The sequence below is a fragment of the Garra rufa genome, chromosome 24 (assembly GCF_049309525.1).
Source record: "Garra rufa chromosome 24, GarRuf1.0, whole genome shotgun sequence".
Lineage (NCBI taxonomy): Eukaryota > Metazoa > Chordata > Actinopteri > Cypriniformes > Cyprinidae > Garra > Garra rufa.
The window spans coordinates 7,616,645-7,642,064 of NC_133384.1; the positions used below are offsets into that span (position 1 = coordinate 7,616,645).

Sequence of the window (25,420 nt, forward strand, 5' to 3'; positions counted from 1 at the left end):
AATTGCTTGTTTTATTAAAATAAATTCCACTTGTTTTGATATTTAGAAGGCAATGACATTTAAGCATTTTTAAAACTCACAAGATACAAAATCACAATTGTGACTTATGACAATTTTTTTTGTTGTGTTTTTTACATCCTCATAATTTGTTTTTACAAATCAATCAATAGAATTCATTTTGTCACTTCTGTAGCTTTCTAAAAAAAATACTTCTGAAATGATGGTAAATTATATCCAGATGCGTCCTTCAAAGACTTTCAGTGCTGATGATTCTGTCGTCACATGGCTTTTCAGTTTAGGATTTTGGAAAACACATCAGTAACTGGACATGGATCTAAGGTATTATACGTTGAGATTCATTCCAGAGCTTTAGTAGTCTCTGAGCTTTCAGACAGAATTATTCAGCACAAAGCAGTTGTTAATGTGGCCAGTTGAATAATAAAACCTGCAGTTTGTTCCAGCCTTCTAAACACTGGAGCGGCGTTGTAAACAGTCTATAACCATAGGCAGCTAGAGTTGAAATAATGAAATCTCACTTGAAAAATGCTGGATTCACTGCCAATCCCACGTCAAGGTAAACAACGACACAAATCTCAACCAAATCCTCTTGATTTCTGCACTGTTTTGATGAGACTACATTCAAATACAATATTCTGCTTACATCTAACATCGAATTGATGTCCTCATTGGCGTCAGTAAGTTACATCTGAACAGATCAAAACCAGACCCCTGTCGTTGCCTTGGAGACGCATAATTTGATCACCGCCGCAAGCCAAGCTGGAAAACGTTTGGAGTCCAACCAAGGTAGGAGAACATAAATCAGTGAAGTTCACCAGCAGGTGATCTGTTCCTATAGTCTTTCTGTTCTAAGCGATTTCTCATCCTTCTCTACTTTAAAGCTTGTGTTTGGTCTATCTTACCTCCTCTCTTGAAAGACAGCTGGAGGCAGATTGGAACCTGATCTCCTGTGAAGACCACAACGCTAAAGGTAGATCCAAACAAATCTACAGATTGTTACTCTTGTGTCAATAGGAACCAAATGTTGGTTTGATCTTTGAGCTTTCGGTTGGATTCTCTGCATAGTGTTGATGTGCGTACGGACTCTAACGCGGCGTGACGGCGTGCAGCTGTGGGTAAGAAACCAAAACGGAAGGATTGTGCCTGAGCCATGGTTTATTGAAATGCTTATACAAAATCACAGGTAGATACATTCTCTTTAGCAAATAAAAGGGATACATTAGCTGAGATGATCCAGAAGGTTCAGCGAAATTTCACTGAACAAATGTCTATTGTCTGTTGTCAGTAGTGCAGGGATGATTGGAGCAGTTCACATAGAAGATACTTTCAAACCCAGCTGCTTTTTGTTGGTCTATGTGCTGCTGGTCAATCTGTTTGTGGAAAATTTCACTCTCATTTGAAATACCCAATCATGTGGATTCCTATTGAAATCAATAAATTTTGCCAGCAAGAGTTTGCAGAACAATGGTAAATGTGACTTGACTTTTATTCTTAAGTCATGTTACACCAAGGGCATTAACTATAACAATAACAATAACAACAAAGAAATATTTCTAAAAAAAAAAAAAAAAAAAAAAAGTTTTGGAATCCAGTTGACATAGTGGAAAAATATTGTTGAAATCACATTCAAAATATATATTTTTTTCCAGCTGATAAATGATAAAACATTGACAGCCAATCAATTTTTTTTTTCTGCTTTAAAGGGGTTCTTTTATGCTTTTTAACTTTTTGAATTTTAGCCACTGTGTGGTGTGTATGTTTGGGCATAAAAAAGCATATTAAAAGGTACACATCTCAAAGTCCACTCCAAAGGGAGATATTTAGATTTTTAAAAAAATCTATTTTCAAGAACTACAATGAACGGCTCCTTTGGACTACAGTGTTTGTTTTCCGGATGCTTTGATGTCACAAAGCAGTCCTTTGGAACGGAAATTCTAATCGTTGGCGGGTGGGGAGGGACGAGGTGGGGGATTCGCCTAACTTTAGTGCTGTAGCATGAACAGCCGCTTCTGGGATGCTCCAGTGAGCCGCAGGGCGGCTCGTATAAATGCAAGCATTGACTAAAGTGTCCGCGAACTGCTTCTGTAGCCGTGCTGGAGCTGCAGCATTGACGTGTGCGGTATAGAGGGTTGAAACACATACAGAGCCATGGCTGATGTAAACACAAGCATTGACTAGAGTGACGATCATCGGTGTCCACATCGGAGCCGCGCCATAGACGTGTGCAGTGTGCAGTAAGAGATTTATTCATCATACAGTGTAGATAGCTTCACTAGCCTTATGCTGGAGCTGGTTTCGGGCATGTAAATAATTAAATAAAGTAGCACAGTAATGATAATATCATGTATTATCATGTGCTGCTGGTCAATCTGTGAAAAATTTCACTCTCATTTGAAATTATAATTATAATATAATATCATGTATTGGCGATCTCGCAGGCTGACGATAGGTCCAACACTACTGTAGTGTATTATTTACTCACCCTCCATGCATTCTATGACTTCCTTCTTTCAGATGAATGCAATCACAGTTTTAAATATAGTTATAAAAATAATCCTGGCACTCCCAAGCTTTAGAATGGCATAGACAAGTGTTTCTCTCCATCAGACCAAAACAAGTCGATCCATAATAAAAAGTGCCTCATGTGGCTCCGGAGGAGTCAGTAAAATCCTCATTTAGTGATCCGATGTGTTTAAACGTAAAAATCACTTTAATCTAGCTTGTGCTAACAGTTGTACACAGAACTTGCTGTTTTGGGTAAGGGGTGTGGCAGGACTGAAACGCTGTCAAAGCTGTTTGCCAATTGCAATGCAGTGGGACTGCTAACCAATCACAACACATTTCGTTTTTCGGAAGGCGGACCTTCATCAAACCTGGAACTAACTGAGACATTTGTGCCGGCCTGGGGAGAAAGCTATTGTAATAATGTAATTTATGTGAAAAATAATGTGTTTTTTGACCCACCAAGCATGAGAGCATGTTCTAGTGCACCCCCAAAACAAAATAAAGACTTTGTAAAAGAGCATAATAGGACCCCATTAAAGATCTTGAGCATTTAAAGAGGCAGATGACAAAAACTGCATTGCAAAACCATGTTATTTTACGTTGGTCTGGACACTAATAGAATTATTGATATAGTTATCGATACTGGTGTGAACAGGCCTTTACCATAAGAGGCAAATTTTCCCCTTGAAGGGATAGTTTACCCCAAAATTACAAACCTGTATGGATTTCTTCCTTTCGATGTAACACATTAAAAAAGAAAAAATACTGCGTCAAAAAATCATTTTTGGCTGAGCTTCCCTTTTAACCCTCTGGTGTTGCTTCCATGCCTGTCAAATTATTATTATTATTATTTTATAAATTGAATGAAATTAATACACTATATTTTAGTTGGCTAATGTTTTTATTTAATTCTGTGTTTTTAGAAATTTCCTTCTTATACTATTGTAAATCTTGAATGTTTTGGAGCACAAACTTACCTTTAGTCTCTTTTTGAAGAAAACACTTGGCATGTTATTGCTAAAGACGAGAAAACTGGAAACTTAAATAAAGTTCTAGAAGTTTAAATGAGTTGAAAATGCATACAAATATTATTTTTTATAATTCAGTTTTATATGAAATATATGTATTTTCCAAAACATGTTTTACTCTAAAAATTGGTTGTGTTCCAATTTTGAGGTTGATATTTAAAAAAATGTGCTTTCAGTGAGATTGTATTTGGTACCTCGTTTCCACTAGATGAAGTTTGTTTGACAAATGGGGTCATTTTTGACCACAAACAGTACAAGTGTAATGATTTTTTTTTTTTTTTTTTTTCAGAACTATATGTGACCCTGGACCACAAAACCAGTCTTAAGTAGCATGGGTATATTTGTAGCAAGTCAAAAATACATCGTAGGGGTCAAAATTATATTTTTTTCTTTTATGCTAAAAATCATTAGGATATTAAGTAAAGATCATGTTCTATGATATATAGATATATAGTAAAGATATATATCTATAAGATATATAGTAAATCTCCTACCTTAAAAATATCAAAACTTAATTTTTGATAAGTAATATGCATTGCAAGAAGTGCAAGAACTTTTGGACATCTTTGAAGGTAATTTTCTCAATATTTTGATGCTTTGCACCCTCGATTCCAGATTTTCAAATAGCAATCTCAGCCAAATATTGTCCTAACAAACCATCAATGGAAAGCTTATTTATTCAGCTTTCAGATGATGTTTAAATCTCAATTTCAAAAAATTGACCCTCATGACTGATTTAGTGGTCCAGGGTCACATTTAAACTTTTTTAATCATGTCCATGATTTATTTTGTGTTCACATAGCAAGCCCCAAAACCTTTACCAATTTTCGGACCATTCCAATAAAGTAAAAGATGAGAAAAAAAAAAAAAAAAATTTTTTTTTTTCAATTTGGTCATCACCAGAGGGTTATCAGATGTTTGTAATATTAGCAGTAAACAACTATGCTTATGTATCTGGCTTTCGGAAACAGCTGTTATCTCGCCTATAATAGTCTGAGATGTTTGCACCATGACTGAGTTTGTTATTTCGTAGCCATTTCAAAAGATTTTAGAAATTAAGTGCCGTATGGACGCGTCTCATCTTGTGTTCCTGGCCTTCACCCTGGTTTCCCGTGTCCTCCCGAATGAGCTCCACAAGCAGATCCTGTAGCTGTTCTCTCACGGCTCGCGTGCGCCTGGCGTCCTCCCCGCCGTCTATCTCGGCGCACTCCTGCACGGCCCGCTGCATCTCCACCTGCAGGGGGAGCCCCGCTTTAGCACCGAGCAGCGTGGGAGAAAACCAAGGCCTGAAGATCTTCTCACAGATCACCTGTGGAGAGACAGAAAGAGAGAAGCATGACAGCTATTGACCCCAAAGGGAAAACCACGGGCTACGGATGAGGGAAGCGGCCATTAGCGCCATCCTGGTCTCGTTTCATCATCTCCGGAGCAATCATCAGCCATATTTGCTATGCGTGGAGTTTGAAAGCGATGGTCTCCTTGACCCAATGGCCTGAATGTTACAAAGCCCTCATTGTTCTGAATGGCAGGCCATACAATGGGAAGGCAGAGGTCACCAAGGGTTGCGTTAAGTGATCGGGAACGGAGAGATGGGCTCTGTCTCAGCCACCTGTGGCCCGGAGCTGGACTTGGTTTCATACGACCAGCTCGTCTGTTAGCTTGTTCTCCTTAAGGGGAGTTGGCACTGACAGCAGGTGTTGACTACAGCGAACCGCAACGAACAGATGAAAGACGTTGCGTGACTGTGGCACTGAAGTATCTTATGGAGAAATTAAACCTGCTTTTACTGGTAATGGCAGCGGCATTCAGAACTATAGTTTTTGTTGCCTTCTATTTGTAATTTAATCACAAATAGTATTTTTGTAACTGCTCACCGATGTTGAATTTATATAAACTTAGGATTCTGAGAAAATTGTTAAACATAAGCTCGGAACGGCAAGAAATGTCAGAATTGTGACAAAAAAGAATTGCAATTAAACCTGTAACAGTTTCAGCATTCAGAAAAATAGTTGCATGATACCATCTCTAGTAATGTAATTGCAAATAGTATTACTTTTTTTCTCTAACGTGGCCTAGATCTGTTTTTATGAAAGCTCATTTCCACCACAGAACCATTTATTTTACAACTCTAACTTTAAATCTCACAATTCAGATTTTTTTTCTCTCAAAATTCAATTCAAGTTACAAGTTTATTTGTATAGTGCTTTTCACAATACAAATCGCTGCAAAGCAGCTGTACAGAAAATTTTAGGTTTCTACAATATTGGCAGAAATAAACTCAGACTTGTGAGATACAAATGCAATTGTAAGTAAAAACGTGACTATGCTATAATTGTGAGATAAAATTTCTTAAGTATATAGATTGCTATATGTGACCCTGGACCACAAAACCAGCCTTAAGTAGGTTTATATGTAACAATAGCTAACAATATATTGTATGGGTCAAAATTATCAATTTTTCTTTGTGCCAAAAATCATTAGGGTATGAAGTAAACATCATGTTCCATGAAGATATTTTGTACATTTTCTACCGTAAATATATCAAAACTTAATTTTTGATTAGTAAAATGCATTACTAAGAACTTTATTTGGACAACTTTAAAGGCGACTTTTTCAATATTTGTAATTTTTGGCACATCAGATTCCAGATTTTCAAATATTGTCATATCCTAACAAACCACACATCAACAGAAAACGTATTTATTCAGTTTTCAGATGATGTATAAATATCATTTTCAAAAAATTGACCCTTATGACTGGTTTTGTGGTCCATGGTCACATATTTTTTCAACAACGGCAAAAAACTGCTATAGTTTTTTCTAAAATTATTGAAAATTTTGCACAATAGATTTCTGATCTGAGCCACTTGCATATCTGGTAATAAATCAGATATTTATTGGTTTTATATGATTATTAATTTTTCAGTTTTTTTATGTATGTATGTATTTATTAATGTATTTTTTACAGTATAGCTTCAGTGGTACAATCATAATTAGTCACACTTTTTTGTCATTTCAACACAATGTGGCTTAAATTACCTTGTGTTTGGTTTTTATTTTTTAATGTCATTTAAGTTTTTTAAAATCTGAAACTATAAAACTAACTCATGCATACATGTCCATTTAGAAACATCTGATATGTGCTATGATTTGAGAAAAGTCATTGAGCAACCTCTGAAAAAAAATAGAAAATTTGAATCGTTGCCTTGTGTTTATTTTTTTTTTTATGTACATTTATTAAATAAATGAAGCTGAATCTTAAATGAGCTGTAGCCTGTTGCGGTCGACCATAGCCACAACCGACGATGATCTGTTGCTCGCCCCTTATCAAAGGTGCTTCCTTTGTTTGGCCCCGTTAACCCCCATTGTGTTTAGGAGCCGTAATGGCAGCGCTATCTGATTCCCTTCAGCGTTATCATGAACGATTAACATTCCGTTCATTTTCTTGGCAATGTTTACCACTGAAGAATGATTGTCTCCTCCGGCTATTTTACTGGTATTCCTTTGTGACAGTTTTCCAAAACAAAGTCATTTTCTTTTCACTCGCAGCACCTTGCCGCATTTATAATTGCTAACCACATAATCTACAGGATTATTGAATGCTGAAATATAGAAGAATTGCTGCAAATTAAAAGATTGCGGTATGCAATGGAGTCAGAATAATGAATGCCGCACTCACCTGAAGGTTACTGTTTCTGCGTTTTGCCCCACATCTGTTTTTAGTTTTGTCACACTTGGAAATGCAGTCGAAGAAGTTGCAGTCGTTGTCACTAGTGCAATTCTGCTCAAGTATGTCTCTCATTTTAGGCTCAAAAAAAGCCATGTCCACATCTATAGCCACCACCTGACCAGAGAAAAACTAAATTATAATCATAAATACAAAGTAGCATTTATATATACAGTTGAAGTCAAAAGTTTTCACCCCCTGGCTCTTAATGCATCATGTTTCCTTCTGGAGCATCAGTGAGTGTTTGAACCTTCTGTAACAGTTGCATATGAGTCCCTCAGTTGTCCTCAGTGTGAAAAGACGGATCTCAAAATCATACAGTCATTGTTGGAAAAATAATTTGTGGGACCTGAAGGATTTTTCTGACGAACAGCAGGCAGTTTAACTGTTCGAGACAAACAAGGGACTCATGAACAACTATCACTAAACAAAAAAACACAGCTGTGGATCATTCAGCAACACAGTATTAAGAATCAAGTGTATGTAAACCATTGAATGGAGTCATTTTATAAATTCAACTGGTATTTTCTTTTGTGGGCTATATGTAAGCATCTTTTATGTGATATATCTTCTGACCTTTTCTGATGTGAGAAACGTGATCCTGTCTATCTAATTTAGGTCAGTACTAAATAAAAATAACATGCATTTTGTATGATTCCTCTTATTTTGGTAAAATAATTAACATTTTTGCAGATTCTGCAAGGTGTATGTAAACTTTTGACTTCAACTGTATATATACAGTTCTGGTATTCAAAATATAATTTACACAGAAATAAAAAAAAAAAGTTTTAGAAACATGGCAAAAGCTATATCAAATATTCAAATAAAAAAACCTTTTGTAAATTTCAGATGTACTTGCTTAGTAAAAATCAAATACAAAAACTAATAATCAAAATTAGATAAATCCTAAAACTGACATTATGCAGTCATTCAAAAATTAAAAGTAAATAAAAAATAATTTTAAAAGTTGTTCCAGACTGTTAGACTGTGTGTATTAATTAAAAATAGACATTAAGAGATAGAAAATTTCAGTAGAACAACAGAGGGACTGAATAAATGGTGTAGCATTTACTTTGAAACAATTTTTATTCAGAAATTTTATTAAAACATTACATTTTTAAGTATAGATAGATAGATAGATACTATATATGCTCTGCGGTCACCTCTTGACTAATAAGATACGCTAAGCATTGACAAAGCTAAGCTGTTTTTCTGTTGCCGCATGCAGAACTGTTTGTTTCATCTGAATATTAATGAGAATTTGTGAATGAAATTAACATATCCTTCTACATAAACAGGACAGTTCAAAGTGTTTACAAAGGCAATTCAGAATCACAGAAATCTTCTAAAGAATCTTAAATCTATTCTTTTGTGATGCATGTTACAAAAACAGCATATTGGTGATCTGGCATTGATTGATGGGAGTCATAATAACACAAGCTGTATAATGTCAGGTGTTGCTAGTAAAACCTGTTTGACCCTCCATATGAGCATTTATGTCAATCTCATCTGCTTCGCTGGAACACAAATATCATTTGATGTACAGATCTACAGACTATAAATATCGATTTGTGTTTACTTTTGATTTGAATCAAATGATCATGAGATCTGAATAAATATTTTAGTTCATATTATAATTCTCTCTTTTTTATATGGCTTTGATAACCTAAATAATAATTATTGTAATTATTGTAAATGACTAAATATTGTTTTTAATAATTACCATCATAATTAGCTTAATAACCTAGAATATTGGAAAATAACAAGCCTCGGGCAGCAGATTTATAAGGAAATCTTTGGGAGTTCGCAGGATCACAGTTTTGCCAGCAGTGAGACAAGGATTTTTTCTATTCGCTCAAGAACTAATTATAACAACACTTCACTATAATAAAGATTGCATAATAATAACAATCTAATTATTACAATAATGCTGGAAGGTTATGTACTTTTCATAGAAATGTTTTAATTAGACTTGGATTCTTGGATGATTACTTTAACCTCTATCACATTGCAGTGAACAGCAAACCGCTTACATATATTTCCTCCTTAAATAGTTTATCAGTTCATACTTTTCTGATTAAATTAAATGAATAAGTTTACTGTTATTTACTACAGTGATGTCTATAAATACCTAAAATCCTGCCAAAAATGCTGACCAAAATTTTTTCCAATTTAAGGCCTTAAAAACTAAATTGCATTGCAAAAAAATGGATCTTCCACAGTATTTCTGTCGTTTTCAAGTACAGATACCTAAAGCATATTTTATAACAAAATTACATTGATTTATTAATTAGCAAAATTAAATTACAGCTTACAATTTATTACAGATATTAACAAGTGCCTGTAAGTGGGGTTTGAAAACATTTGAAACAGTAGATTTTGCTCAGCCTACGGATGTCTGTGTTTCTGTTTTAAGATTCATTTTGAACAAATTCTCAGAAAACAAGACTCGTTTTGTCACTCAAGTAAATATATATTTTGATTTAGGTATCTTTAGACATTTGCACTAGAAAACAAGACAAAAATATTGAATAAGAACAGAAGAACATCACATTTTTGCAGCATGATCAGAAAGTTCATTCCAGCCTTCAAGCTTTTTTAAATTCATTATTAGATTTTTTTTTTTTTTCCAAAAAGAGATATTGTCTCAATATTGCTAATACAACTCATTGTCTTCTCCCTAGACATTCACATTTAGAAAACAATTTATTTGTTCCTTTTTTTCTTTACTTGGAGATAAAAAGAAATTAATTTGTTCATCCACAATTTAAGGCTTTAAAATGTCTTAAATCAAAGCAGAAAGTCTTACATTTCCAATATCATGGCATTGAATGTTGCCAAATGCGTTTCTCAAGTAAATATATCTTAATTTTTAGGAATCTTTAGAGATTTACACTTTTTTTAAAGTCGGAATTGTAAGACATAAAGTTATAATTGCGAGAAATAAAGTCAGTATCATAAGATATAAACTCGTAACTGCTGGAAATGAAGTCAGAATTGTGTATAAACTTATAATTGTAAGAAATAAAGTCAGAATTTAATAATGTCAGAATTGCCAGATATAAATTCACTATTGTAAGTAATAGTCAGAATTGAGATAAAAACGTAATTTTGAGAAATAAAGTCAAAATTGTGAGATATAAACTCATTATTGTGAGTTATAAAGTCAGAATTTTGGGATATAACCCCCCAACTGCAAGAAATTAAGATATCACTTTTTTTGCAGTGTGATCAGAAAGTACAGTAAAAGTTACTTCTATTCTAATGGTTTAGAGCAGCACTATTCAAGCCATAAATGATTTTTATTTATTTATTGTGAAATGAATTAAAAAGTAATACAGATCTTTTGAAAGCTATATTTTTGAATACAACTAATACAACTCATTGTTGCTCTTCAGACATTTGCATTCAAGGAATATATTGACGTGTTCGCTTCAATTTATTACTTAAATTTACTCACCGTCAGGTCCTTCCTTATAGCAAAGTTCTCTGGCTTGATGTCACAGAGGTGTAAGCGGTGAGAAAAGTCATTCTCGAAATGCTCCACCATCTCTAGAAAGCTCAGAGCCACTCGCGGCACCATATCTTTTGCGGTTATCATCTTCTCCTGTCCGCTCCAGGGGCTCGGCGAAGGGCTCAGCGTCAGCTCCTCCAGCGAGAAAATGTGTTGATCCCACGCGTGTCCGGCCGCCAAGTACTCCACGGCATAAAAGTGACCACAGGAGCCCAAGATCTTGGCCACATGGTGGGTCAAATCCTGCAGGACCCTGAGGAAGGTGTACTCCTCTTGCTGAAGGAGAGCCCAGAGCGAGGCCAGCTCAGCTCGCGAGTACGTCCGCTCGTTCTCCTTCAGCTTTTGGCCCCACAAGCGGGGCAATGTCAAGTTAGTTCCCGTCTCCAAGCCCAGAGAATTCTTGATCTCCAGCGTGGCGTAGAAGACGACATCCAGAGGCGAGAGCTCCTCCTCGCCTCCTGCTCCTCCTGCCGCATCCTGGTACTCCAGCAGAGCTAAAGCCTCATAGGAGGAAAAGTTCTCCAGCTTTGACTTGAGAACGACAGGCACCCCACGCCAGCTGGCGGCCATGACCTTCTTGCCATTCTCATAATAGAGGCAGCGTTTGTATTCCACACGACCGGCCACGCAGAGGTCCTCGCAGAGGTCACCGGTCAGAACTCCCTGCTGATACTCGTCACACTGAAACAAAGACACAGAACACTCAGTTCTCCCATTAGCAGCCAAATGTGCATAATGATTGTGGTTTGGGCTCTACCAGCAGTGATTTAGACACTATATTTATGTATATTTTCATATATATTTGATTTCTCATAATTCCAAGATATAAACTTACAATTGTGAGTAACACAACATGTTAAAAAAGTCATTTCTTGTAGTTCTGACTTTTTCTCGCAGTTACGACTTTATATCTTGCAATTCTGACTTTTTTTAAATTCTGACTTTATTTCTGACAAGTTTATATCACAATTCTGTCTTACTTTCTTGCAGTTACGAGTTTATGTCTCGTAATTCTGACTTTATTTCTCACAATTATATCTTTATATCTCACAATTCTGACTTTATTTAATTCTAATTTTATTTCTCACAATTTTGAGTTTATATCTTGCAATTCTGACTTTATTTAATTCTGACTTTAATTATCACAATTTGAACTTTATATCTTACAATTCTGACTATGTCTCCCAATTACGAGTTTACATCTCTCAATTCTGATTTAACATTTCAGTTGCAATTTTTATCTCGCAATTCTGACTTTATTTAATTCTGACTTTCTCACAATTACGAGTTTATATTTCACAATTTTTACTTATTTCTTGCAGTTATGAGTTTATATTACACAATTCTGACTTTATTTAATTCTGACTTTATTTCCCACAATTTCTCACAAGTCCGAGTTTATATCCCACAATTCTGAAATTATTTCTCAGAATTATGAGTTTATATCACAATTCTGACTTTATAACTCACAGTTCTGAGTTTATATCTCGCAATTCTGGCTTTATTTAATTCTGACTATTTTGTATAAATCAGATTTAATTTCTCACAGTTTCAAGTTTATATCTCACAAGTCTGGCTTTATTTAATTCAGACTTATTTCTCAAAATTCTGACTTAATTTCTCGAGTTTATATCTTGCAATTCTGACTTTATTTAATTCTGACTTTCTCACAATTACGAGTTTATATTTCACAATTTTGACTTATTTCTTGCAGTTATGAGTTTATATCATACAATTCTGACTTTATTTAATTCTGACTTTATTTCTCACAATTTCTCACAAGTCCGAGTTTATATCCCACAATTCTGACTTTATTTCTTAGAATTACGAGTTTGTATCTCATAATTCTGACTTAATTTCTCACAGTTATGAGTTCATATCTTGCAATTCTGACTTTATTTAATTCTAACTTTCTTACAATTATGAATTTAGATTTCACAATTTTGACTTATTTCTAGCAGTTATGAGTTTATATTGCACAATTCTTTTTTTTTTTATTCTGACTTTATTTCTCAGAATTTGAACTTAATTTCTCACAGTTACAAGTTTATATCCCACAGTTCTGACTTTATTTTGCAAAATTTTGACCTAATTTCTCACAGTTACGAGTTTAAATCTCGCAGTTAATTCTGAAATTATTTCTCAGAATTATGAGTTTATATCACAATTCTGACTTTATAACTCACAGTTCTGAGTTTATATCTCGCAATTCTGGCTTTATTTAATTCTGACTATTTTGTATAAATCAGATTTAATTTCTCACAGTTTCAAGTTTATATCTCACAAGTCTGACTTTATTTAATTCAGACTTATTTCTCAAAATTCTGAATTAATTTCTCGAGTTTATATCTTGCAATTCTGACTTTATTTAATTCGGACTTTCTCACAATTATAACTTTATGGCCTGGTTTCATAGACAGGGCTTAGACTAAACCAGGATTAGGCCATAGTTCAATTAGGAAGTTTAAGTAATTTTTATAGATGTGCCTTGGAAAAAAAACATTACTGGTGTACATCTAAAGACAAAACAATGGCACTGATATAATTTAAGATCAGTCAGTGCAAGTTTCTTTCAGTTGAAACAGCTCAGACTTACGAGTTATCTCGCAATGCTACCTATTTCTCACAATTATGAGTTTATATCACAATTCTGACTTCATAATTCACAATAGAGAGTTTATATCTCGCAATTCTGACTTATTTCTTACAATTCTGACGTAATTTTTTCGCAGTTACGAGTTTATATCTTGCAATTCTGACTTTAATTCTAACTTTCTTACAATTATGAATTTAGATTTCACAATTTTGACTTATTTCTAGCAGTTATGAGTTTATATTGCACAATTCTTTTTTTAAATTCTGACTGTATTTCTTGCAATTATGACTTTATATTCCACAATTTTGACTTAATTTCTCACAGTTACGAGTTTAAATCTCGCAGTTCTGACTTTATTTAATTCTGACTTTATTCCGCAAAATTTGGACCTAATTTCTCATTTACGAGTTTAAATCTCACAGTTCTGACTTTATTTAGTTTTGACTTTATTTCTCACAATTCTTACATAATTTCTCACTATTCCGAGTTTATATCTTGCAATTTGACTTTATTTAATTCTGACTTTATTTCTCAGAATTATGAGTTTAAATCCCACAACTCTGACTTAATTTCTCATAGTTATGAGTTTATATCACAATTCTGACCTTATAACTTGCAATAGTGAGTTTGTATCTCACAATTCTGACTTTATTTCTCGCTATTATGAGTTTATATCTCGCAAGTCTGACTTAATTCTGACTTTTTTCTCACAATTCCTACTTAATTTCTCGCAGTTACTATTTTATATCTTGCAATTCTGACTTAATTCAGACTTATTTCTAACAATTCTGAGATGAAATATTATAATTCTGACTTTAGTTCTTCAATAAAATTGCATAAAAAAATAAAAATATACAAACATTTGTTTTAAATTGTAATTTTTCACAATATTACTATTTTTACTGTTTAATCAAACAGCTGCAGCTTTTGTATACATTAAAAACACTTTAATTACTAAATTTTTTTAAAATAAACTTTAGAATGATCACTTATTTTTTAAATATACTTCAATAGGTGCAGGTTAGACTAAATATGTTGTTGTATGCATTTTAATGAAAGTTATTTGAAACATTAAACTAGGCACTTGCATTTAATATGCATACAAATCTTTATATTTTACTATTTGTATTATGTTCTATTTGTATTATATATTCCTAGGAAGTCAAGTACAAGTTGTCATAGTCTTGGTATGGTGTGTGTCATGTCAAACTAATCTCCATAGCGTTAAAGCTGTTTTTAATGAATGCAGGGATCTTAATTCCATCTCATATCACACTTATTGAATATGTGCCACCTGTCAGCATATTTTTTCTGGCATGCATGAAATTCACATACAGTGTATTTAATCTTGCAGAACAGTCTAATAATCATTTTCATGCATGGTGTTAAAACAGCTCTGCTTTTGCTCTCGCATTTTCCCTCTTTGACCCTCTCATGAAAAATGAGGTAATTACAGGTTGTTGCTGCAGTCTGCACATATATGTGTCAAATCAGGGGCTCCGGGGCTACTGATGATTTGTGTTCCACAGAGACTACACTGCAAATCGTCCTCTGTCACCTTCCAAAGTAAACAGCTGTTATCCATGCTCAGTCCAGCTCTGGTCCGGCTCCTACAGTATCTGCATTGGCTTTAGCAAGTTAGCGATATGTTTTCCTTGTCATTATCAATCATAATGGATTAGTGGTTCTTCCATTCCTTATTCGTCCCCTACTCCCCTTACATAAAATATGTCCTCTGTGTTAAAAAGGCCTGCTAAAGCTTTTTACTCGTATCATAAAACTGAACTTGACACATTTGTATAATTAAACTTGGCTAAAAATGCCAGCGATAACATTAGATTTTTACATTCTCTGAAGACAATTTGAATGACTGTCACTGTGCCAACATCATTTGGATGTGCAAATGGTCCCAGGTCAGCATATCTGTGATATTTTGGCTTGGATTTATGATTTTTTTCATTGTGTGTGTTTCTTTGGAATTTTTAAGTAGATGAATTTGTTTCTTCATCATATTTGGAGAAATGTAGCATTAGATCACTTGCTCACCAGTGGATACACTGCAGTGAATGGGTGCCGTCAGAATTAGAGTCCAAACAGCTGACAAAAACATCACAATAATAAACCATAAGTAATCCACATCAATCCAGTTCATCAATTAACATCTTGAGAAGCCAAAAGCTGCATGTTTATAAGAAACAAATACATCAAGATGTTGTTTAACTATAATACAAGTCAATAGTTTATAACAATGCTTCCTCCATTGAAGCATTGATCTCTTGTTGTCGCTTACACTAAAATCCACCCACATATTTGTTTAGAGCTGTTTTGGGTTGTAAACGGTGCTTGATATGTGCAGATTTCTCTCCTGATTCGGACCAGACAACAATTTTACTAAAGAAAGCAATAGCCTATTATGGACTTTATTTAACTAATGGAATAGAGTAGTGTGGACTGCTTGTGGATTACTGTGATGTTTTCATCAGCTGTTTGGACTTTCATCCTGACAGCACCCGTTCACTGCAGTGGATCCACTGGTGAGCAAGTGATGTAATGCTACAATTCTCCAAATCTCTAAAGAAATAAACTCATATACATTTTAAATGCCCTTTACATTTTTGGCAAATGTTCATGTTTTGTTAAACTATTTCTTTAACAGTGTGTTAATTCACACCATGTGTACTTTTGGAAGTGAAGTTTGCATTTTTCTGATTCCAACTGTGACCACTGAAAACTAAATTGCTCCATACTTTTCTCTCCAAAGAGGCATAATATCTCTGACGGTGGGTGCGAGTTTCTTCCGCATCAGCGGACATGTATAAGTAATAATAACAATCCTTCCTCCATTGAAAAATTTCATCACGCACATCAAAATCCACCCACATATTTGTTTAGAGCTGTTTTGGGTTGTAAACGGTGCTTGATCTGTGCAGATTTCACTCCTGATTCGGACCAGACAACGTTTTACTAGAGAAAGCAATATTATGGATTATTAGCCAGAAGCAACGATTTGAAATTAAAATAACTTAACGGATTCGCTTACAAGAAATAGTTTGGTAAACTATTTCTTTAACAGTGTGTTAATTCACACCATGTGTACTTTTGGAAGTGAAGTTTGCATTTTCCTGATTCCGATTGTGACCATTGAAAACTAAATTACTCTAAACTTTTCTCTCCAGAGAGGCATATTATCTCTGACGGTGGGTGCGAGTTTCTTCCGCACTAGCGTAATAAGTAATAAGTAATAATAGCCAGCACTAGTAATTACCTGAATGACTCCCAGTTGGTCGCTTTACCATGACAACACTCTTGAATAAGGCACTCGAATCTCAGAGTTCTGTTATCAGCTCCACTGTGTCTAAACATAGAAAGAGCTTCCTTCCTACAGACCCTCTCATGGGCCTCTCACGGTGTTTATGTGGGCCAAACACGCATGTTGTGCTCTGTGGTCACTCCGCGGCTTCAGCTCTAGGCTGATCCTTCTTTTTTCGACACTGTAAGTGCCAGCCAAATTCCCCACATGTGTTTTAATTCTTCAGATGGGACAACAGCTCCCGTTTGCATATAAACTTTCCCACTGTGAGGCCCAAATCCAGTGTATGTTTGTGTGTTCGGTATAGAAAGCACACTCACTGTGTTTAGAGATTTGAAAAATGAACGTGTGTAGGCAGGGAAAACTGAGTAGTGAGACTCAGCTTGGTGAAAGTGACTCGTATGCCGTAAATCATGGCTGTGTTTGTAATCTAGCGGTTAGGGTTACAAAAACTGATTTTTTTCTTTTGGGTATAAGAAAGAAGATACTGGATTTGAAGGTTCTCAGAACTTTGGCTATTGTTCTGGCAATGTTCTATCAAGGTTAAGAACAAATGTTTTCCAGTAACAGTTAGTAAGGAATGTTAGTTTAAACTTTCTTTAACAATGTTCTCAAAACATTCACAGGATGTTTTTCTTCTAATATGTTTTAGCTGGACGTTCATCTAACATTTTTTTTTTTAATTACTACTTCAGGAAACATTCAAAAGTAACATTCCTATAATGTTCGCAAAATTCTAAAATAGTATCTTCCAACATTTTTTTAACAAAGAATTATGAAAAATGTTTTTAAAATTGGATGCTCATCGATGTTTTCAAATGTTACTACTTGTTTCAGAATGTTCAGCACTGCAAAAAAGGCTTATCTTGTTTCTAGTCAAAATGTCTAAAAATATCTAAAATTTCTTAAATTAAGATGATTAAGATGAAATTCTAAACATATTTAGTCTTGTTTCAAGGGGGAAAACTAAATTAAGTTGAGTTTGCTTAAAATAAGTAAAATTATCTGCCAGTGGGATAAATAAAATACTCTTGACTTAATAATATTTACCCCACTGGCAGATAATTTTACTTGTTTTCAGATCAGTGGTAAATAATGATATAAAAACTGTTCAGTTTTTTGCACAGACTGATCGTTTTGTGTCTTAAGACCTCAATGTATTGTCACGAGCCGCAGGGTTTAATTAGATTTTTTCTGTGTATGTTTGTTTTCACTCTTACAGATTTGGTAACCATTGACTGCCATTATATGACTGACAGAATGCAACAGTTTGAGTTAAAAATGCTTAGTAAGATAAGATTTTTTATTTATTTATTTATTTTTTGCAGTCAGGGACCATTCAAAAGTTACACTTCCATAATGTTTCCAAAATTCTAAAACAGTGTTCCAACAAATTTTAACAAAGAATGATGAAAAGTTTTTATTTTTTATTTATTTTTTTTACCTGGACATTTGGAATATTCTTAGACTATTCTGAAATAACCTTTAACAACTTAATAGCAAAACATTGTTACAAACATACTTTTGGTTGATTTGACAATGTCTGAAGCTTCTAATCGGAATATTTTAAATTAACTATTTACATACATTCATTTATTTAGTTAGTTCGGCTGCATTGACTGAATACACATCATATTCTTAACATTTGCTGTTGTCCTTGTCATGGAAAAATCTATTATCAGTGAATATTTTTGGCTTAATGACAAATGCACACTGTGGAATTTTTAGTTCTAATCTGGACTCGATGGTCTCAGTGAAAATATGCATCCTTCATCCAGTCAGACTGTTAATAGTTATATATTTACACTGCCGCTCAAAAGTTTGGGATCAGTAAAACTTGTGATTTAAAGAAGTCTCTTGTGCTTATCAAGGCTGCATTAATTTGATCAAAAATACAGAAATAAACAGTAATATTGCCAAATGTTATTACAATATAAAACAATAGTTTTTATTTTAATATACTTTAAAATATAATTTATTCCTGTGACGCAAAGCTGAATTTTCATCAGCTGTTAGTCCAGTCTTAAGTGTCACACGATTCTTCAGAAATCATTCTAATATGCCAATTTATTGGAAACAGTCAAATATTTTTTTGGAACCTGTGTTTTTTTCTTTTTTTCTTTGATGAATAACAAATGAAAAAGAACAGATTTATTCAAAATATAAATATTTTCTAACAATGTAAATCTATGCTATCACTTTTTATTAATTTAAAACATTCTTGGCGAATAAAAGCATTAATAAAACCTTTTTAATTTTAAATAAATGCTGCTCTTTTTAACCATAAGAAACTTCTTTAAAAACATAAAAAATCGTACTGATCCCAAACTTTTGAGCAGCAGTGTAGCACTGTTTGCATCAGGCATCACTAATACTATAGTTTATGTTTTGTACCACATTAAACCCTGGTAGTTACAGTACTTGTCCTGCACAGTTTGTGCTACAGACATGAGTGATACCTCAAACCGTGTGCATTGCTGAGGCGAGGTGTGCTGTTACTAAGCAATTGCACTGAATTTTTTCACCTGGTGGAAAAACAGAAAAAACACACAGAAGGACGGACCATATTGAGCCAGTTCCAGGAAGCAGAAAAAGAAAGAAAAAGGCTCTTGAGAGTCACAGCAGTAAGCAAGCACAACTCCAGTGCTGAGTGAGGACATGAAATAAGAGGGAAACAATATTTTCTGTATGCTTCTGAGCATGTAAGGTAATGACTAAACATTAGACCCCAGAGAATAGCAGTCTATTTCTGTTGCCCACAGGCTGTATTGCCATCTGGCCTGAGCGCTGGCCAGTCCCGGCATGCCAAGAATGTCTGCACAGGCCGCTCTGGGTCACTCCATCATTTTCACTTTACATCATACTCACTAAAACTGGGGTACAAAACGAGAAAAGGGCCTATTGTTCGCTAGTATACTCTTATATGCCAATTAACACTTACGGTGGATCCAAAAATCTACATTTAAACACATTCAATTTGATTATATAAAATATTAAATCAGTTGGGAACTGCAAGGAAGTGATGCTCAAATTCCATGCCCAAATAATAGTTCTTGTAAAATTTGAATTTTTTAATTTGAATTGAAGTATTTGAATTTAAATTTTTAAAATTGAAAAAAAAAAAAAAGTCATTTTTAATCAGTTGGTGTTTTGGTATTTTTTAAGTGAATGTATATAGTCAATGTTGTACAATTTTGGGGTCATAATGGATATAATTTTAATACATTTTTTAAATTCAGCTAGGATGCATTGAATTGATCAAAAGTTATTTCTAACAAATGCTGTTCTTTTGAACCCAAAGAATCCTAAACAAAAATCTGAAGCAGCACAACTGTTTTCAACATTGATAATAATCAGAAATGTTTTTGAGCAAATCAAGATGTCACTATGGAAACTCCATGCATAGTTTGGATATTATACAATTTGCATACATGCAATTTTCTTTTGGAAAAAGACACTTTTAGACACTATATTTGCGAACGACTATTTTCCAACCAATACGATTTCATATCTTGAAACTATGAACATTACAGTACACATCTGAGTATTAAACCTATTGCAAAATAATGATCTTTGCATGAAGTTAGTGGACCATGTCTACCCACCGCATGGAAAACCATCTGTGCTTAACCTTCACATTAGAGTATAAACAAAGCATGAAACTGTATCGAGAGCCTGCAGCGGAGCAGCACTCAAAGAACAGTTAGGTTCATTTCATGAACTCAAGCCAACAATTCTATTATACATAGACCTGGTTGCACAGGTGACAGATGGTACCGCTGAAGGTCTCGTGTAGTTCAAAGAGTAACTGCCCAAAGCTTCTCAGCCACATGCTGCCAGAAACTATAAACAGTTTATTGTGTGAACGTGCACCACTCTGCGCTGTTTATTGCAATGCTGAAGCCTTAGAAAAGCTAATTGTTTGGCAGATTATGTATCAGGCTGTTTTACAATTCATCAATGTTTTGGAGATGTACTGTAACAAATAAGGCATGAATGATGAGTAAGTTGCATTCTCTTAACTTATCTAAAACTGGTCTCTATTAATGCATTAAATTTACTACTAAAACTACTAAAAAAAAAGACTATTTTAAGACGATGTGTGTGGTCATAAGAGGAAACGAGCTGTGACAACTTGGATGTTTCCAAACAAACATCTAATGTGAATTATGAGAACCGTCTCTGTGCTTGTGAACTGCGCTAATAAGACAATTTAGTGGAAAATTAAACACAGAGTACAGCATAAACAAATCAAAACTCAAAAGCGTGTATTATTCTCGTTTGGAAGTCGCTCTGGATAAAAGCATCTGCTAAATTAATGAATGTAAACAACATTTTGGCATCCTACAGCTGACAGCCTTTTTCCTTTGTAATATAATGGATGATGCAGAAGTAACGGGAGTTTTGACTGTCAATGCGGAATGGGAATACGCTTGAAAAATGAAAAGAAAATGTTTGTTTTAGAATATTTTTGAGTAATAAAAGCCAATATCTACAATCTACACTTGCTTTACTCAGAATCTCACAAATTTGAGATTTATACATAATCTGAAAGCTGAATAAATAAGCTTTCCATTGATGTACAGTTTGAAAATATTTGGCTGAGATGCAACAATTTGAAATCTGAGGGTGCAAAAAATATCTAAATATTGAGAAAAGCATCTTTAAAGCTGTCCAAATGAAATTCTTAGCAATGCATATTACTAATCAAAATTTGACTTTTGATATATTTATGGAAGGAAATGTACCAAATATCTTCATGAAACGTGATCTTAATATCCAAATGATTTTTGGCATAAAAGACAAAATTGATAATTTTGACCCATACGATGTATTTTTGGCTATTGCTACAAATATACCTGTGCTACTTCAGACTGTTGAGGGTCACAAATAATTACAAAGAAATGACAAAAGTAAAAAGTAATACTGACTTAAAAACAAACATTTTAAGTGGAAAAACTACAATTATTTTCTTGTAAAACGTACAAAGAAATAGAGTAGCACCAAACATGCGTCTTATCTCATTTTTGACACACAATAATCTTTATTTACATAAAAAAATAACTTTTTTACAACCATTTTTCAATGTACCCCTTGGCTGTGCAGACACAGAGACGTTAAAAATGTTTTAGCAATAACAATTTTAACAACTTAAATAAGTCAATAACAAAAATGAATAAATAAATGTGCGGAATTAACTATAGAGCCAACTGTGCACTGAAAAAACAATTAGTAAAATTAGTAAATTTACTTAAATTTTTATTTGGCAAGTTTTTGCAAGCACATTTTTTAAGTACAATTTAAGTATGGAATTAAGTAAAACCTACTTAAATAATTTAAGTAAAAGTAGCCAAAGAAAAATAAGTAAATTAAAGTGCGTTTAGAGTTTGATGAGTAATTTCTACTTAATTATTTTAGGTTTACTCTTTGCCACGGCTTGTAAATGTACTCAAACATCATAACACTGAAAAAAAATTAAAGCATGTGTTTTAATTACAAACATGTATGTAAGCAAGTAGACGTCTCCTTATTGTTTTTAAGGTCATGTTGATTTAATGTAGCTACTAACCAAATGAACACACAGACAAGTGCATGACGGGAACAATGGGATCATGATTTTGATATTTACTTAAACAATCTTTGTAAAACTAAAGAATTCCAAGTAAAATATATTTATAAGTTCTATAAGCTTAAATTGAATTTACTCTTTTTTTTTTAAATTGTTGCCTGAACTCAATTATTTAATGTAGAAATTCCGTTTGTTTTTCTGTATTGTTTACTTCACCAACCACAAAATCATTTTTTTACCAGTGTGAACCCTTAACCAAAATATTCTCACTACACATCCCTGAGAATTTAAACAATAATTACAAGCCGGTCTGTTATTTTCACTTCATCGTCATTGACAAAATGACATACACCTCATAGTTTAATATCTCCACCCAGTCATCATTTGCACATCATTGGCACACGGCTGGATTCCATCGGCTTGCAGCTGTTGAATTCAGTAAAATATTTATCCTAGCCTTCCCATATATTAATAATTAGACTACTTAAGTGTCACGATCTTAGATATTACAAGAGCAAAAATGTAATTGACTTAAATAGCTTTCACATTCATGACAGTTCAAATGATTGCATCAGTCCGAGTTTAAACGCATGATTTAAAAATGAAATGGTTTGATATATTTATGAACTTTGATATATATCGAAATTAAGTAACATAGTTGAATCTGCTCCCACCAGCATATTTAGTTAATGATGATAGTTTGCGTGCAAAAACTTTCCCACTAATTGATGCCATCTAATTGTAATCATCTTCCAGTCCTCGCTTAAAGGCCACCAGGATTCTGTGGTTCCCAAAGTGGCAACAAACAAAATGTTCTTTCAGCACTCACTTGACATCACATAATCCAGTGGCTCTAAAAGAGCTTTAGGTTTCCCCCGAGGAACAAAGCTTAAGCCTTTAATGGAGGCCCGTTACTGCTGGTACCCATGATTCAATGCTTGACTGAGTAATCCTGTGAAATGCTTTTGTGTGTCTTTTGGTGGAAAATTTGATCAAAATCCCCTGAGGTATCGCTACAACTGCAACATGACAGCTGATTGTATTGCATTGTATTCTTAAAAACTTAATCTGTTGTTAAAAGTACTGTACTAAATCATAAGTTTAATGCAAGACACTACAGGTTAGTTTTAAGATTTTAGTTTCATTTTGCTTTCGTTAAATGTTGTCTTTCAGACTAGTGAAAAGAACATTTAAGCGTTTATTTTATTACATCTGCGTCTGTGGTTTTCAGTTACAATACATATCTTTAAAGACTGAGTTTTTTCTCTATTTCAGCACTTGCATAGCATAAGAGTTTTATTCCTATCTATAATCTGCTTTTTACAGAGGTTTGTTCATATTTCATTCCAGTGTTATTTTTGATATCATTGGTATAATCATTATTAATGTTAAATTAACATTAGAAATGCTGCTGAAATAAAACGTTTTTTTTTTTCTTCCAGTTAACATTTTTTTTATTTCATGTATAGCAAAATTGTTGTTTCATTTAACTACACTCTTAACAATTAAGGTTCTTTATTGGCATCGAGGGTTCCATGAAGAACCATACACATCCAAGGAACCTTTCAAATACAGAAAAGGTTCTTTATGGTTGAAAAAACTTCTTTAGATTTTTAAAATGTTTTTAAAAATGGTTCACTGAAATGTTCTTTGGGGAACCAAAAAAGGTTCTTCTATGGCATCACTGCAAAAACACAGTTTTGGAACCTCTATTTTTAAAGGAGTGTATAATACTCTGATTCATATATCGTTAATCAAAATCAATATGGTGATTTTTTTTTCTGATTTTTCAAATTTATGGAATAATAAAATTAGATGATAAAACAAAACAAACAAAAAGTACCCTCTTTAAAAACTTTTAATATGTGACCCTGGACCAAGTAGCACGGGTGTGTTTGTAGCAATAGCCAAAAATACATTGTATGGGTCAAAATTATACATTTTTCTTTTATGTCAAAAACATTAAAATATTAAGAAAAGATCATGTTCTATGAAGAAATTTTGAAAACTTCCTACCATAAATATATCAAAACATTTTAATGTACTAATATTTGATTAGTAAAGTGCATTGCCAAAAACTTCATTTGGACAACTTTAAAGAGATTTTTTTCTTGCACCCTCTGATTCCAGATTTTCAAATAGCTATATCTCGGCCAAATATTTTCCAATTCTAAAGCTTATTTATTTCCAAAAATATACCCTTATAATTGGTTTTGTAGTCCAGTGTCACATAAGTCAACAAAATGAAGCCAATTTTTTTAACTTGACTTTATCCAGTGTTCAGATTCTGAAAATGTATGCAAATGAGTGCGTATTAATTACATACAAGCCCAATTTGCATAAACAAAGTTTTTCAGATGAAAGTATGTTGATATCTATTGGTTAAAGTGGTTAACCTATTCACCTGTAGTGTCTTTCTTTAAGTTTAGACAACATTTTACACTAAATAAATGTAACGAAGTCGTTGAGTTAGCCAAGACTGACAAGTTAAAATCCAGTAGTAGAACCTTTTTGATCAAATACTCAATTGAACGATGCCAAAAGTTAGCCTTACCACCCTCTGCAAGATCTCTTTGCTCTTGTCGTCAGTGCAGAAGTCAGAGAACATGTTCCTGTGCACGAACACCAGGCCGTTGAGGAAGAGCCACGAGGCCAACCACAGCAGGACGACCAGCAGCACGCTCCTCCTGCACACCTTCACCCCCAGACACCTGAGGGCCCCGCGCAGGGACCGCCGCATCTGTCGGGACCCCCTTCGGCAGGAGCCCTCTGCTTTCCACTCAAGGATGTGGGAGTCTGTGGCATCTGTGGCGCCGTGGAGGATGTGCGCCTGCTCGCTGCTCTCGCTCGGGGTCGGCGTTTGCGGTTAACCTCCTCCTGACGTCTCCTCGGGGGACTCGCATGCCTGATCGCGGCGCTCCGTTGCTGCGCTGCCTCCTGTTACGCGGAGCAGATCTCTCTCTAGGCTTCCTCTCCGCCTTCCTGGGTTTGCTTTGTGAATGAGCGAGGCGAGCGCCGGAGTGTGAAGAACGCCTCGGAGTCGAGGCCGGACTTGCTCTGCCTCATTCAGTCTCTCTCACGTTGACTGTTTCTCTAGGCTCCAGTGTGTTTTCACTCTGCCTCTGGCTCTCTATTCCCTCTCTCTCTCTCTCTC

The 25,420-nt window shown here is 34.2% G+C and overlaps 1 protein-coding gene across 1 annotated transcript; it reads right to left on the minus strand.

The window, feature by feature from the left end:
- Nucleotides 1-1,165: 1,165 nt before the first annotated feature.
- dipk1c (divergent protein kinase domain 1C) lies at nt 1,166-25,420 on the minus strand. Its single transcript, XM_073830705.1, has 4 exons — nt 24,821-25,420; nt 10,738-11,472; nt 7,230-7,394; nt 1,166-4,860 (listed from the first exon to the last, which is right to left on the minus strand). The coding sequence occupies exons 1-4, from the start codon at nt 25,004-25,006 to the stop codon at nt 4,600-4,602; spliced, it is 1,347 nt and encodes a 448-aa protein (XP_073686806.1). The 5' UTR covers nt 25,007-25,420; the 3' UTR covers nt 1,166-4,599.